The sequence below is a fragment of the Mesoplodon mirus genome, assembly GCF_964341445.2.
Source record: "Mesoplodon mirus genome assembly, chromosome: 18".
NCBI lineage: Eukaryota > Metazoa > Chordata > Mammalia > Artiodactyla > Ziphiidae > Mesoplodon > Mesoplodon mirus.
The window spans coordinates 60045791-60062486 of record NC_138994.1 but is presented as its reverse complement, the minus strand read 5'-3'; the positions used below and the strand labels follow the sequence as shown (position 1 = coordinate 60062486).

Genomic DNA, 16696 nt, shown 5'->3' with positions numbered 1-16696 from the left:
AGTTGGATAGCTAACTGTATTTTATAGATGAGAAATCTGAGGTTCAGACAGGTTCAATAACCTTCTCACACAGCAAATAAGTCCACACAGCAAATAAGTGCATCCATGTGATTTGAATTCCAAAGTCACTGTTCTCCTTTCCATCAACGAGTATTAATTGCCCTCAGTGTGCTGGGCACTGAGGAAACAGAGGGGACTAGGACATGGCTTTGCCTTTGAGGAAGCAGAGAGTCAGAAAGATATGGGCTCTCTGGCCAGGCCTCCCCTGGTTTCCACTCGGACACTAACCACGCGTGAGCCAGGCCACCTGCACAATGCACAGCCTGTGCGGCACCACCTGGCCAGGAATGAGTGCTTACCTACAGCTTCTCGGAGGGAGCGGACATCACTCTGGATGGTGTCAGACCCATCCCCCTCTCCCCCTGCCCTCCCCCATCCACCTCCCACCTGGACTGTTACAAAGCCTCCGACTGTTCTCTGTCTCCTGTCGCACCTTCCTGAACCCAACTGCCCCGACCTCCAAGGTAATTATCTCCACAGTCAGCTCCGTTCACAGCCCCACCCCCACGCCTGATGAAGAACCTCTGTGGACACTCTGCCTGCTGTGGTGCATCAGGCCCTTCAACAGTCCTGGCTTATCTCACCTCCTGCCTCTCTCTGCAATCCCTCCCTCTGGCCAGCAAGTCTGCTCTTGCTTCTCCCTGCACTTTAACATCAACTGGTCTATTCCCTGCCTGCACCAGCTCCATCCTCACCCCCACAAGAAGTTACTTGGCAGACTTCCCTGGTGGTGCAGTGGTTAAGAATCCGCCCACCAGTGCAGGGGACACGGGTTCGAGCCCTGGCCCAGGAAGATCCCACACGCTGCGGAGCAACTAAGCCCGTGCGCCACAACTACTGAGCCTGCGCTCTAGAGCCCATGAGCCTAGATCCCGTGCTCCGCAACAAGAGAAGCCACCGCAGTAAGAAGCCCGCGCATCGCAACAAAGAGTAGCCCCCGCTCGCCGCAACCAGAGGAAGCCCGCGCACAGCAACGAAGACCCAACGCAGCCAAAAATAAATAAATAAGATAAAATAAATAAATTTATAAAAAAAGAAGTTACTTGGCATTCCAATCAGTGGAGATGAACACGTGCTGAATTTTCTAGGGCAATCCTCATCACATGTAATTTTACCCTTTTCCCAAAAAAGTGGTTTGTTAAATACACGAATGTACCCTTGTAAATTCTCTCCTACTAATAAATTCACAAAGAAGATAAAAATCACCTATGTCCCTCTTTTAAGTTCCAAAATCAGTTGAACAAATATTTAACTCCAACTTTGCACCTACTGGTTTATGTCCAAACTTCTGTGAGCTCCTGGTGGGCAGGGCCATGGCACCAGTAGCCTTTGAATGACTACATGGCTGGTGAATACATGGATAAGGACAGGGAAGCCGCAAGGTAGCCTAGGGGAGGAGGGGGAGCCCTGAGGCCACAGGCAGCGGTGAGTCTTACCTGGGGCTGAGGAGCAGCATGGTACTCTTGCATCAGCTCTGGTGAATAGAGCTGAGGGATGGGCTTGAAGGGGTTCAGAGCCACCAGGGTGCAGCCAGCGCTGGTGTAGAATGTGTCTGCCGTGTACCGGGCCTGCAGACACCTCAGGACTGAGGCAGAGGTGCCTTTAGCAAACTCTGGCTCAAATGGAGACATAACTACACATACAAACACCCACCTAACAGTGCTCCCTTTGCAATTAGCCAAGAGCCATTAGATCCCAGCAGTTCCCTGAAGAGTAGGTACAAGATCTCATTAAGCTGAGCCCCACCTCTGGAGCAAAGGCTGCACTGGGGAGCCCGGGGGCAGCTGCCAGGCAGAGGTCTGGCTCCAGGTCAGGAGTCCTGCCTGCCTTAGTCTGGCCAGGGGCAGCAGTGCTGAATACCCTCATCACACCTCCACCCACTGGAGACAGCACACTCGAGGAGACGGGGGGGTCCATACCTGTCTCCAGCGTCACAGGATTCACCTTGGTGAGGTCATCCAGCTGGTGCAGCGGGGCCTCCCCGCCCAGGAACTCCTGCAGGTCTTCTCTGAGGGGTTTTCCGCTATGGGCTTCAGAGCCTGAACTGTGGCCATTAACCTGGGAGGGAGTAACAGGGCCAGGAGAGCTGGGACTCAGAGCAGCTGGCAGCTACATAAGGGTGGGGGCCTGTATAGCAGAAAGAGAACAGGCCTCTAGTATCGTAGCCTGGTTGTTCAGACTTCAGTCTGCCACTTACTAGGCCTGTGAGACTCGGTAAGTTACTTCACCTCTCTGAGCCACAGCTTCTTTATTTGTAAATGAGGAAAAATAAAATCAACTCACAGGGCTAGTTGGAAGAAAAAGAAGAAGACATATACAAAGCACTTAGTCAAGTGCCTGGCACATAACGTGTACTCAGTAAATCAATAAATGCTATCCCCTCTCCTCTGCCATGAGTTCCAGCTTCTAGCCGGGCCAACTATCAGCATTACTGGGCTGGCAGGGGTGGGGCCCGAGGCGGGGGTGCTGCTACAGGAGAACTGCAAAGGAAAAGAACCATGGTTTGGACCTTTGTTGAAAGAGACCATTCAGCCTGAGATGAAAAATCAGCTATGAGGTAGCCCCATGCCTTCATCACCCGCCTCTTGGGGCTTAAATTTAGCCTGGTTAATTAATTAGCTCCTGCTGCCCTGGTCTACTTGAGAAGACGCCTGGCTCAGAAGTCAGATGAGGTCAAGAACGAGCACCAAGGGGAAGTGGCCCTTTCTCCCTGTCCCTTGCCCATCCTCAATGCCAACGCTTTCCACATGTTTCCTCTCCCCATTTTCCTCCTGTGATCCCATCGCTCCTCTTTTCTCCCTGGGGGCTGCAGGAAAGATGGTGTGGGTAATAAAAGAAGACAGTAACTTGGCTGAAATCTGCTTTTGGAGGAAGGGGTCCGTGATATAACGTGTGTGGGTTTCTAATGAGACTACTTAACCTTAGAGTTCAAACCCTCAAGCCAAGGAGGCAAGTGTCATTTGAGAGGCCCAGTAATAAGTTTCTTTCCAAAGATGTTGCCTTTCTCTGAACTTGGGCCCATGGTGATGCATGTACAAAGCAGGCTCTTGGCCTCCAGGATAACTGCCAAGGTCAGAGCATGACTGGTTCCACGCGAATCCCTCTGCTCTAGGGGAAAAAAGAAAACCACCCACAAACCCATCCATACTTTTTTTTTTTTAGCTTTTTTTTTTGGCTGTGCTGGGCCTTTGTTGCTGCACGTGGCCTTTCTCTAGTTGCGGTGAGTGGGGGCTACTCTTTGTTGTGATGCACAGGCGTCTCACTGCGGTGGCTTCTCTTGTTGCGGAGAACGGGCTCTAGGCACGTGGGCTTCAGTAGTTGCAGGACGCGGGCTCAGTAGTTGTGGCGCACGGGCTTAGTTGCTCCACGGCATGTGGGATCTTCCTGGACCAGGGATCGAACCCATGCCCCTGCATTGGCAGGCGGATTCTTAACCACTGTGCCACCAGGGAAGTCCCCCATCCATAATTTATGAACAGCTCTTATCCTACCAGACAGGCAGTTGAGTATCATGGTCCTTGACTTGGACTTGAAAGTTAGATTGCCTGGGTTTGAATCCTGATTCTACCACTTCCTAGTTGTATAATCTTGTGTAAGTTTCTTAATCTCTCTGTGCCTCAATTTTCCTCATCTGTAAAATGGGAATGGTGGTAGCATCTACCTCATAGATGCTAACAAGCACATAAAGTATTTAGAAAAGACATCTGGCCTCTTCCACCAAAAGTTAGCTATTATAATATAATTTTGTTAAAAGCAGTCCTTCTAATTAGGCAATAATATATTAAAGGCCTTAAAACTACGTATGTCCCTTAAGCCTGCAATTCTTCCTCTAGAACATGATCCTATGTAAAGGTCGTAAAAATGTTCAGTATATATAGAAACATTTACAATTGCAAAACAATTGAAAATAACCCAAATGTCCAAATAGTAGCTTAAATTATAGTACATCCTTACAATGGAATAAAGCAGATTACAAAGAGAATGATACCTTTAAATATTTTTAAAATTCATATTTAGGGAAAAAAATCTAGGCCATTCTCTGAAATGTTGGTTATCTCTGGGCAGTACAATTATGGGTAACTTTCATGTTCTTTTTGCTTATCTATATTTCCCACATTGCTTATAATGAACTTGACCTTGAATAAGTCACTTAACTGCTCTGAGCCTTATCTCCAAAACGGGGATATAATAACACTATATATAGAATATGGTATCTTTCTCAAGGACTAAACAAAACTATATGTGTAAAATGCTTAGTACAGTGCCTACTACATAGCAAGGGCTCAACACAGAGCAGCTGCTAGTACAGTGACGATAAATGTTACTGCTTTTTAAATAAGAAATAAGTCAAAAATGGACAATAAAAAAAGCCCAGAGCAGATGACTGTCCTGCCTGCTTCTCTCCAGCCTTCAAGCCTGTTTCATCAGCCAAAAGGCTGGGAGAAGGTCAAGCAGCAGAGTCTACCATGACTCCCTTGAGGCTGGCTGACCTCACTCTCGGTTATCCTGCCCTACCAGCCTAGGACTCCACTAGACCGTGATCTCCTAAAGGGCAGGAATCATCTGCCTCAGGCCAGTGGCAACACTCAGTAAATAAAAAGTCAGCAACTACCTACTGGCATTGCCTTTGGACCAAGAGGTGCACGTGAAGGATGATATGGGGATGAGATAGGGCTCCACAGTGAAGGGCAGGACTGGGGCCAGAGGCGCCTTTCAGAGGCAGAGGCCTGGAGTAAGGGCAGGTTTCAAGTCCCTACAGCAACCCACCGTGGACCCCATGATCCATTCCTCAGAATTCTTGTATATTTCCACATAGGTCATCTTCTCTCACATTTTCGCACAGGCTGACCTCCTGGCCTGCACTGCTTATTTTCCTTCTCCACCTGGCTAACTCCCACTTTTTTTTTTTTTTTTTTTTTTTTTTTTGCCACACTGCATGTCACGCAGGACCTTAGTTCCCCAACCAGGGATTGAACCCGTGCCCCCTGCAGTGGGAGGGCGGAGTCTTAACCACTGGACTGCCAGGGAGGTCCCAATTCCTACTTGTTCTTTAAGGCTCAGCTTCAAGGAACACCTCCTCTTGGAGGCCACAGCCTTCCACTTGCCTTAATAACTCAGGCTGCGAGGGACATCTCTCAGGACTTCCTCACTGGTTCAGGCTTGTAAGGTCACCAAACTGCCCTAAGGATTCCCTCACCCAGCCCATCTTACCCATCCCAGGGAAAAGAGCTAAACACCACAACAGGGGAGATTCAAATTAGGTATCAGGAAGAGCTTCTTGGAGACAGGTGAAAGGCACCGGAATGACTATCTGAAGACAGAAAAGAAGAAAGACCTTGAAGGGGTCTTTCCCTTCCTTCCAGGTCAGAGCAGTGGAAGCTTCATTCAGGTAAATGAAAGATGCGGAGGTGCCTCAGGTGCTTGAGGGCCAGGGTTCTGGAAGGGTGAGGGTTTACCTGCTGGAGCATCCTGCTTCAATGTGGTCAGCCAGGGTTCTGGGTCGCAGGTACAAGGAGTGCTATCCACCCGGTCATGGGGGCACAGGCTGGGGCATGAGTCCTGCAAAGGGCTCAGTTCTTGAGGAACCTCTGAGACGAATCACCCTAGAGCCTGTGGCATGAGAGAGAAGACAAGGGGCACACACAGGTGAGGGCTTCTCCAGGGTGACTCACTCCTGCTCCTCACACCAAGCAGGAAAACCAAAATGAGAACCAGGGCGAGCCTGGGCAGAGAGGGAGAGTCTGTCCCGCCCCCTGCCGAGGAGGGAGCAGGGGAAACTTACAGGAGCCTCCAGAGGCGCCCTGGGCTCCTTCAGGGCCAGTTTTACTACGGGGTTTGAGGTGGGGCTACAAATCTTCTGGGTCAGCGTGCCATGCAGGATGAGGACACCGGAAGACAGAGATGCCTCGTGCCCTATCCTCTCCAGCATACAGAAATGTCCTATCTTAGTACAGTCAGTAGGCAGTGGGGCAGGGAGGCCGGAGCCAACTTCTGATGTTCCAGGAAAGTTGCCGTGTGGGACGGAAGCCGCAGCTCAGTCCTTCACCGGTAAGCCATCACACCTTCCCCACCCACCTTCATTCCTCATCTTGTCTACCTCACAAGGAGTGGCTGTGAAGAGCCACCAGGTGAAAGCACCCTACAAAGTACAAATCTGAATATTCATTCAGAGGGGAAATACTGTTAGTACTAAGGATGGATGATCCATTTGGGAGCACTAATCAGGTGGAACAGTTCAGTGTCAACTTTAAGAAGGCGAAGGTTTCAGAGGAGGGGAACCCGTCCGAGAGAGGCGGTGTTGTGAAGCTGGGCTTAGGCCAATGTCTGAAAAACTGTAAGTGACTCACAGACTTGGAATTTCCCAGGCTTCACACTTCCCCAGCAAGGAAGGATGAGGATGAGAATGAGGGGTGTCAGTAATGAATTGACCTTGGTGGAGACTTTCTTGAGGCCCTGAATACATCCAGCCTTTGAAAGACCTCAGGGATAGGGGCTGCCATGGAAACTGGAAAAACGACAATTCAGGCAGAGGAGGGCATCAGGACTGTGGTGGACACGTTCACCCCGGACACTGACTGTACCCCATCCAGGGGACAGCCATGCAGAGGGTTCCAGAGACTCAAGGCCAACAAAGTTCCCTCAAGTAGAAGCTCATCTTAAGAGAGAGGATCAGACGGGAACACAACAGGCTGTAGGGTTAGACTCCAAAGCCCACAACCCCTCAAAAGCAGTTCACAAGACCCCTCTAAGCCTTATGCCGTTCCCTCATTTGCATGAAGGACTACTAATACCCAGACCTCACAATGCTGAGTTAAGGATCAAATGGGATAGTACCTCGGAGACCGCTTTGCAAATGCTGGTTATTACGACGTAGGGTCCACTTCTTGCCAGAATCAAGTCAGATTAGAGCGGTTTTCTCCAGTTCTCCCAGCTCTTGCTCCCTGTCGGCTTCGCGATTACCAGCCAAGAATTTCTGGTAAGGGAGTGACCACTGTGGGCCGGAGGGAGACGGTAATGAATAGATGAAAACCTCTAGTCTGGGCAGGTGGCAACCTGAGCAACAGCTCTCCCCCTCCCACCTCCCCTCCAGCCTCCGGTTCTTCCTCGGCTCAGACGACAGTGGGAGGGCAGACGAGAAGAGCAGGGTGAGGGTCCTGGGAGCCCCGCCCCCAGGTTCCCGGCGGGAACGGGCACTCCTTGTCCCCGCGAGCTGCCCGCCGGGCCCAGGGCTGGGATGCCGCTCCGGAAGCACCTGGCACGGGGACAGTATGTCCTTCCTGGGAAGGTGGACGTGACCCCAGCCAAGGGCGCGGCTGCCCCGACGCCTCCCGGGGCCAGCCGCCCCCTCCCAGGTCCCTAGGCAAGGAGAGGAGAGGAGCGGGACCTTTCCCCCACCCCGGGCCGCCCCCTGCCGGCTCGGTGGTGAGTGACTATGAAAGGTCCTTGTTCTGGAAAAAGGCAAAGAGCTGGGCTACCTCCTCCTGGGATACGAGAGGGTCAAAAAGAAAAGGGCAAAGGGAAGGGAAACGGCGCTTTGGAAAGGGGAGGGAGAGACGCCCCCTTCTTCCCCAGCGCCGCGGGGGCCCACCGGCCTCCCCTGTCCCTTCGGGCACGCAAAGGGCTTCGGACTCGGCTGGGGGTGGCACTCACCGGTCCCACGACCTGAGCCGCCGAGCGTGCGGCCCGCGCCGGCCAGACTGGAAACGCAGACGGGCGGGCCGGGTGAGGCGGCGGGAAGAGCCCGGGGAGGGGAGGGCGGAAGCGGGGGCAGGAACCAGCCGGAGAGGAGGGAAAGCTGGGAACGCCGGGTCGCAGCCGCGGGCTGCAGCTGGGGCCAAGTGGCTGGGAGCCAGCACGCTCCTCCCTCGGGGCGGGGCGCGCACTCGCGGCGCGGGGCGCACGTGGCTCGTCCGGGGCGCCGGCCTCCGGAGTTGCTCGCTCCGGGACAAAATATTCTGAGAGCCTGGGGTGAGATGCGGGGGAGAAGGGAGGGAGGGCTTCAGGGCCTCCGGGCCCTCACGGGGCTGTGGGTCTCTCCGTAGGGAGACCAGGCGCCCTGGCCACCCCCATCCCCCACTGACGAGGCCTTGCCGTGGGGTCTGAGGGCCAGTGGTGAGGTGCGGGAAGCGCCTTTCCCACCCGAGCTCCTCTGACCGACCTGCCCGAGGCCAAGGCCCGAGAGCACCTGGGCTAGGCAAGCCCTTGACAGGGAAGGACGCGCATGGGGAGCCTGCGGGGCGTGGGAAACGAGCACCCTCGTGGGCGGGGACGCGCGCGCGGGGGGCCGGCCCAGAAGCGCAGGCCGCCCGGCGTCGGCCGGAAGCGCTGTTCGGGAGGCGGAAGCGGCTGGTTCGCGCGTGTCCCGCCCTTACGGCCCCGGCTCTCTTACGGGACCCTTTACCTGTGGGCGCAGAGACCACCAGGAACACGTGAGGTATAACGGCCGGCGCGGCCGGGGCGCGTGTCTGTCGGGAAAAGGGCTCTTTTATTTTTAAAGGCCTGCAGGTTCGGATCGATTTGTTCTCGGGAGGTAATGCTGCTGGGCCCAGATAGGCCATCACGCATGCATGCATTCTTTTATTCAATATGGTTCTTGTTTGGCCAACAAATATGTGTTCTTCCCAGGTGCCACTTTTCAGACATGGATATGTGGCAGAGAGGTGTTTTATATCCCTTTAAAACAATTAACACTAGTGTGTACTTGACGGCCCCTACTGCTCCTCCACGATTGGCATCCATTGTACCTACCTACACCTTAACCTGTAAATGAGGTAAGGAGTAGCCTGGGGCTCAGGAGATCACTGGAGGATTCGCATTTTGTACTAGAGGCAGGAGGTTCAGAGAGGCTCAGGACAGAAACCAAGGCCCCCAACTCCGAAGTGTACTTAAATACCTTCTCCTTCCCTGTCCCTCTTCTCCCGTCTCAGATTTGACTCTAAATCATTAGTGAGGTGTGTTCAATTTTCATTATATTATCTTCATGACCTTTACATGCTTTGTAGTAGGAATTTCTATCCTACCGTGAGTCCACTCTCAGGTTTTGTATCTCAAATTCACTTTCTTTGTGAGTCTGCCTTATACTGAGAATAGCTAAAGCATTTTAACCAGTAATTTCATACTGTAAGTATGACATCCTTATCCTCATATACTAGCGTTAGGCTTCTTCCAGCAATCCTTGTAAGGGGAATCGCAAGTCCTAGGTTCTGCTCCGAAACTCAGGAATAAGAGTAAAATCAAGTCAGGTGCATATTTATGCAAATTACCAAGTCATGTACATATATATGCCAGTTCCACAGGAACGTTGCTTTCCACAAATGCATCTTAGTTCTCCTACCAGGGATCGAACCCGTGCCCCCTGCAGTGGAAGCAAAGAGTCTTAACTACTGGACTGCCAGATTAGCCCCATCCCTTTGCTCTTGTTTTCACAGGAAGAAGAAAAAATGTCTCAAAAGCAGATGAAGGAAGCTTTTGTCAGTAACCACAATGGAACGAGCGTGCTGGAAATCACCGAGGGCTTGTGCTTACCTGCACTCTGTATCCTGTGTAGAGGGCTCCTGATCATTCTCTCCCAGCACTTAGGTTGTTCTTCACATACCTGGAGAACTCGATTCCTCATTGACTTTGCTTTCCTAATAGTTCCCGTGGTGACCACTTTGACCATTTTCGCTTCATTTGTCCTCCTTGAGTATCTCATTGTAATTATCTTTGGGGCAGGGCTGCTCTATGAAACATACTGCAGGAGAACTTGCTATGCCAGAATGCCTGTCGGGAAAATCCTTGAAAAATTCTTGAAAATCAGTATAGAATCGGAATACATCCCAGCCATCTCCTGTTTCCGTGTAATTAACTGTGCATTTACTGCTGTTGCCATTTTGGCTGTGGACTTCCCTCTTTTTCCCAGAAGATTTGCCAAAACCGAGCTCTATGGGACAGGAGCAATGGATTTTGGAGTAGGAGGCTTTATTTTTGGGACTGCAATGGTTTGTCCAGAGGTTAGGAGAAAATATACAAAAGGGTCCAGACTTTGTTATCTTACAAAGTCATTGTACTCTGTTTGGCCATTAGTCTTCCTAGGAGTGGGACGATTAGTCATTATAAAATCCATAGGCTATCAGGAACATTTAACTGAGTATGGAGTTCACTGGAATTTTTTCTTTACCTTAATAGTTGTGAAATTGATAACATCACTGCTTTTGATTATTTTTCCCCTAAATAAATCCTGGATTGTGGCTATCAGCATTACTGTATTCTACCAGCTAGCCCTTGATTTTACCCCACTGAAAAGGTTAATTCTGTATGGCAGTGATGGCAGTGGCACAAGGGTTGGTTTATTAAATGCCAACCGAGAAGGAATAATCTCTACCTTGGGGTATGTGGCAATACACATGGCTGGTGTTCAAACAGGATCATACGTACTTAAAAAAAGATCACATATCAAAGACTGGATCAAAGTAGCATGTTGTATTCTATTGACAGCTATTGGCTTCTTCATATCTCTTTACATAGTTCAGGTAAATGTAGAAGTAGCATCTCGAAGAATGGCCAATTTAGCCTTTTGTATTTGGATAGTTGCTTCTTGCCTGATCCTTCTTAGTAGTTTATTACTGGGTGATATAATTTTGAATTTTGCCCAATTTCTAATTAAAGGGGCAACAGTACCATGTTCTTGGAAACTCATCCAGTCACCTGCTGCAAACAGAAAGCATTCAGAATCTCTAGTCTCTGAAGCTGAAAGAGAGGAACCCACTCTTTGTTTAATCACAGCAATGAACAGAAACCAGTTAATTTTTTTTTTGCTGTCAAATGTAACAACTGGCCTAGTCAACCTGTTGGTAGATACATTACACAGCAGTACCTTGTGGGCCTTATTTGTACTCAATCTCTACATGTTTACCAACTGCTTAGTTATATATGTGCTGCACTTGCAAGATAAGACGGTAAAATTTTGGTGATCAGTACAGGTAGTATATGTTTTGAGCAATATTTTAATGAGGAAGAATAAATATAAAATGGGCTTTTGGCAACTCAGTGTTAAGTGTATTTTATTATAAAATTTTCATTCCTACTCTAACAGTAGTGATGCTTAATATTTTAAATGTATCTCAACACCAGGTAAAACAAACCAATACAGAAGAAACAAAGCCTTTTGACTTGTTAGAATATTTATAAATTTCAGTATTTTAAAGAAACTGTTGTGTTTACAGTTGTCATACTGGAAGATTGGAGGGTGAGGAGGAGGATTTCTACTTTCCATCTTTTTTTTTTTTTTCCTCAGTACGCGGACCTCTCACTGCTGCGGCCTCTCCCGTTGCAGAGCACAGGCTCCGGATGCACAGGCCCAGCAGCCACGGCTCATGGACCCAGCCGCTCCGCGGCACGCGGGCTCCTCCCAGACCGGGGCACGAACCTGCGCCCCCCGCATCGGCAGGCGGACTCCCAACTACCGCGCCATCAGCGAAGCCCATCTTTTTTTATATATATAAATTTATTTATTTTATTTTTGGCTGTGTTGGGTCTTCACTGCTGCACACGGGCTTTCTCTAGTTGCAGTGAGCGGGGGCTACTCTTCATTGTGGTGTGCAGGCTTCTCATTGCGGTGGCTTCCCTTGTTGCAGAGCATGGGCTCTAGGTGCACAGGCTTCAGTAGTTGTGGCTCACGGGCTCAGGAGTTGTGGCACGCAGGCTCTAGAGCGCTGGCTCAGTAGTTGTGGCGCACGGGCTTAGTTGCTCCGCAGCATGTGGGATCTTCCTGGACCAGGGCTTGAACTCGTGTCCCCTGAATTGGCAGGCACATTCCTAACCACTGCGCCACCAGGGAAGCCCCTACGTTCCATCTTATATCACCTATTATTCTGTATTTTATATTGTATGTATTTTATAACATTTACATTAAAATATCTCAGTTGTGGAACTGTCAACACTACTCAATTTTAGTCTTTTTAAGAAACCTCAGTATAAGAAAGCAAATGTTTAAAATCAAATACTTATAAAGTCAGAAAACAGTTAAATCCTCCATAGAATAGACGGAATTATTTGTTGTGAGACAAAGCTATTGTCTCAAGGCAAAACGATTCATTGTTTTAGCCTACTCTCTGCTAGGGATGATAAGCAAAAATTTCCTGATATCTTGGAGCCTGCAATCTAATGGGGGAAACACATGAAACAACTGTTATAAACTGTGTTAAGTCATGAAGTATAGGTTGCCAAGAGTGTCAAATCAAGAATTGACTTTACAGTAGAGTCAAGAAAGTTTTCCCCACAGATGGTATTTTTTGAGCTAGAGCTGATGGATGGGATGAGGAGTTAGTGTTTGTGTGTCTGCGGAGTTGAGGGGCATATGCTGGTAAGGGAGGGGGTAAACAGCAAATATGACTTATACTAATTAGTTTACTTCAATTTGTTATATTGATGATGGCTAATTTGGTATTTATGTGGCATTTTATCCTTGCTAACTACAGTCAGTTATATTTGGAGGTAATCTATTATTGAAAGAAGTTTCCCCCTAAAAAAATCAGTCTATTGAATAGTTATATAGCTATAAAAACAAAAGTCAGATTTTATTTTCAGTTGAAGACTTGGGGCTTCCCTGGTGGCGCAGTGGTTGAGAGTCCGCCTGCCGATGCAGGGGACACGGGTTCGTGCCCCGGTCCAGGAGGATCCCACATGCCGCGGAGCGGCTGGGCCCATGAGCCATGGCCGCTGAGCCTGCGCTCCGCAACGGGAGAGGCCACAACAGTGAGAGGCCCGCGTGCTGCAAAAAAAAAAAAGGAAGACTTGAGGGACTTCCCTGGCGGTTGGGTGGTTAAGGCTTCGACTTTCAATGCAGTGGGTGTGGGTTCAATTCCTGGTCGGGGAGTTAGGATCCCACATGCCTCAGGGCCAAAAGAACAAAAATGTAAAACAGAAGCAATATTGTAACAAATTCAATAAAAACTGAAAAAAAAACTTGAAATTTAACCAATAAGATTATAGTATGTAAATTAAACATGACTAGGAAAGGTGATTGGTTTTCCTGCTATGTCACAGTGCTAATATCCTACAACTTACCTGTTCAAAGCATTCATAGGAGGCTGAGAGGCTCTAACCATATTGTCCTCTCATTAAAAAAATAGTAATTTAAAGTATTTGATGACTTAACGAGCATGTGTCTAATTGGTCTGCTGCTTCTTGTCCTAGGTCTTAAATATCTCTCAGTAAGTTTGTCTCCCAGTTACAGACATTGAATCACAACTAAGAATGAAATGTACTGTGTGTTTATTCCACCTCCAGTTAGGAAAGTCATGGAAGAGCTAATGAAATTGCATTAATAAAAACAGAAATTAATAAGAAAGACCATTCTGACTTGATTTTAGTTTATAGAAGAGAAAGAGATCATTCAATAAAGATTTACTGAGTTCCAGTATGTCAGATATAGGTCCCGGGGGAAACAAAAGAAAATAAGACCCAGCCCTCAAGGAGCTTACATTTTAACTTGTGGATCTTATTTTTCCTTTAAAATTTTTTTAGTGGGGAAAATGTACCTCTGTTTTTGACAGATAGAACACAACTTCCCACTGTCAGGTCATGGAAAAGAAAACCCAATTCACAGATAGTCAGATCTGGACAGCTGTGGCAATTTAAATAACATCCTGCTGTTGATTTTGCTACCACATAAAACAATGTGGTTACTACAGAGAAAACAACAGTATGTATTCTAATGGATTTTCAACTGTCAATTTTGAGGACAGAGAAGCGAGGGGGAAAGAGAAGGAAGGAAGAATATAATCGAGTCTAGGACCTTATCCTATGACCTTCAGAAAGTGACTCATTCTCATGCCTTTAATTTTACACAATTAGAAACTGGGGATGTCTACCACATATATATTAATAGCTTTGTGTTCAGAAAATGACAATTTTTATTGAGCACCTTGTCCAATAGGTTGTATAAATTATACAAAAACATACTTTGCTCCCTAGGAATTCGTGTATAGTCTATGAAGATAGGAGTATAAGGGGACACGGGTTCGTGCCCCTATCCCGGAAGATCCCACATGCCGCGCAGCGGTTGGGCCCGCGAGCCATGGCCGCGGAGCCTGTGTGTCCGGAGCCTGTGCTCCGCAGCGGGAGAGGCCACAGCAGTGAGAGGCCCGCGTACAGCAAAAAAAAAAAAAAAAAAAAAAAAAGGAACAAATCAATATTCTTTTCTTTTAAACCCAGGTAGCTTGGAGACTAGTCATATCTCATTTATGTCTGAGTTTTGTGCTTGGCTTCTCACACATTGTGGACCTCCCAGAGAAGAAAAAGAATGGTATTTTGCTGATAATTTACCACATCTCCATCACACCAGCTGTTCTTTATGAGGTACCAGCAAAATGTCTTCTGGTGTTGACTGCCCGCTCTTTCTTGGCCTTTAAAATTCTTTAGCCTTGCCCTTCACATTGCCAATGTCGAAATTCAACAACTGGCTTTTTTTTTCCGGTACGTGGGCCTCTCACTGTTGTGGCCTCTCCCGTTGCGGAGCACAGGCTCCGGACGCGCAGGCTCAGCGGCCATGGCTCACAGGCCCAGCTGCTCCGCGGCATGTGGGATCTTCCCGGACCGGGGCACGAACCCGTGTCCCCTGCATCGGCAGGTGGACTCTCAACCACTGCACCACCAGGGAAGCCCCTGGCTTTTTTATGCAATCATTTATTTTGTTAATTAAAGGTAAGCTCTCTGAGGCGGATACTTAGTCATGAAATATTTGCTGCAGCACTAAATATGATATTTGCTTAGTTGATGATAGACCAATAGCGAAAAAGAGTGCCTGCTCTAAAATGAAGATACATAGTTAAAACGTCTAAAAATTGTTTTACAGGGAAATAATTTTCTAAGCATTTTCCCCTCAGATGTTGGTTTTATCACATTTGTAGCGCCCAGGCTACCTCCTTGAGAAAGAGCAATTTATCAAGCAAAATTAGCTTTTTAACCTTACAATAAGTACTTATTAGATACCTATAGTATGTGAAACATTGTCCAGAGATACTAAGCAGTGTGCTCAGTGGATCTAAAAGACAAATCCAAATCAGGGAAAGTAATCTCAGATGGAAAGAGACTGTTGTGGTCTCCTCGTTTTGTTACGTTTTATATCTGGGTTTTAATGCCTTTTCTAACTTAGATTTAAACCCCCAGGGTGAATACTCTTTCTTTGCTAGTACCCAGTGTGTACTCAGTAATGAAGGTTATTAAAGTTAGCACCTATATATTGAACTTGTCATTTTCAATGTCCTTTACCAACCGTCATCCAAAGTAAGTTTAAAAGGTATAAAGTAGGCACATTAACCGACATAGTCTTTAGAGGAGCACCTACAGATCTTAAAAGCCACAGTATTCTTTTTTTCCTTAGGAGGGTTTTACATAAAACACAAGATTCTCTAAAAATGTGCAGGCTTTAGCTATGTAGTCTAACTTGTCAGAACCTACATGCACATCCTATATACCTATTGAATTTAAGCTAGGGACCATACACTGTTCTGCTCTCCTAACATGGCCAAAGACATAAATACTTACTGGATAATCACACCTTTGGGACTGAACCATGGTTCTTCCAGTTTATGATCACCTAACCTAACAGTGACCACGCAATGTCTTAAGTGAACATGGCTAAGGGGTTGCGTGCACTATGGGGTTTTTTGTTGCGAATCTCTACGGTTTCATGTGGCGACCAACTTTTTAAAGATCAGTATCACAGCTCTAGCCTATTCTACCAGGATTAGTTAGTTTTAAGAGCAGCAAATGTATTGATCCTTAACATCGTGAAGACTTTCATAGGCACAATACTTTCCAACAACTATACTGGCCTCCAAAGCCTTCAGGGTAGGAACCGAGTACCTGATGGCACGCAGTGCCTTGACAGCAGCTCCGCTTCTCAGGAGAGGGTCAGAGGGAAGGGCCTTTGGCCAGCACCAGCACTTTGCCCAAGGGAATCGCTGTCCTTTCTGAGCCTCCAAGTTAATATTAACCCAGTCCAAGAAGTTTCTCTGCCCAGGACGCATACACAAGCCACTCTCCACATAGTCTTCTATTTGTCTCTAGTGTAACAACGACAACAAAAAGCTGTCAGCACTTAAATATTTCCTGCCCCCTCGGCGGGATCGCGACTTGAGTCTGGGAAGCAGTAATGCGGGGGCTCCTGGTAGATCAGGGGGTCAGGGCAAGCGGCGTCAAGGACCCAGAGTTTGTCCCTTAGCCCCCAGATGCACGTCTCCACTCCCTCACTCCCACCTTTTGCTCTCACTGATTTGGAAAGCCTCAGCTCCTGCCCACTTACCCAAGTCCTCACTGGGCCCCGACCCTCGGATCGGCCCTGAGTCACCTCGGCTCCGCTCCCTTCGCCCCTCGGCCCTCGGGAGAGCGGTTTCCAGGCTCGCGCAGCGGAGGACTGAGTTTAGGCCTACTCATCCCTCACAGCAGCCCTATTTCGTATTTATTTGAGTAGCTAGACTCAGTGGAGGGTGCCGGCCACGCGTTGGAGACAGCCGGGGGAGCACGGGAGCACCACCCCACCCCCTCCGCTACGGCTTCGAAAAAAGCGACTCTGGAGCGTGGGTCTGGAGTCTCGCGAGAGGAGGCGGGGCCCCCGCCCGGCGCTCTCAGTCCCTACCGGCCTCACCCTCCC

The 16696-nt window shown here is 48.5% G+C and overlaps 2 protein-coding genes across 8 annotated transcripts in view; one reads left to right on the top strand and one right to left on the bottom strand.

Moving 5' to 3' along the window:
* MYO19 (myosin XIX) overlaps window positions 1-7798 on the bottom strand; it is a 35546-nt gene extending 27748 nt beyond the window's left edge. For all 4 annotated transcript variants that reach the window (XM_082603186.1, XM_082603188.1, XM_082603187.1 and 1 more), the window contains exons 1-5: window positions 7711-7798; window positions 6895-7051; window positions 5517-5670; window positions 1980-2118; window positions 1497-1645 (exon numbers count right to left, since the gene is read on the bottom strand). In XM_082603186.1, coding sequence (XP_082459312.1) covers window positions 1497-1645; window positions 1980-2118; window positions 5517-5528 — 300 coding nt within the window. In that variant the 5' untranslated portion in view covers window positions 5529-5670; window positions 6895-7051; window positions 7711-7798. The remainder of the gene's footprint in view (window positions 1-1496; window positions 1646-1979; window positions 2119-5516; window positions 5671-6894; window positions 7052-7710) is intronic.
* On the top strand, window positions 7257-11131 carry PIGW (phosphatidylinositol glycan anchor biosynthesis class W). Of its 4 annotated transcripts, none has more exons than XM_082603204.1 (2): window positions 7257-7482; window positions 9489-11131. In XM_082603204.1, the coding sequence occupies exon 2, from the start codon at window positions 9501-9503 to the stop codon at window positions 11010-11012; it is 1512 nt and encodes a 503-aa protein (XP_082459330.1). In that variant the 5' UTR covers window positions 7257-7482; window positions 9489-9500; the 3' UTR covers window positions 11013-11131. The 4 variants fall into 4 exon arrangements, with proteins under 4 accessions (XP_082459330.1, XP_082459328.1, XP_082459327.1 ...); XM_082603202.1 differs by lacking the exon at window positions 7257-7482 and adding an exon at window positions 7943-8028; XM_082603201.1 differs by lacking the exon at window positions 7257-7482 and adding an exon at window positions 8035-8494.
* The last annotated feature ends 5565 nt before the right edge of the window (window positions 11132-16696 follow it).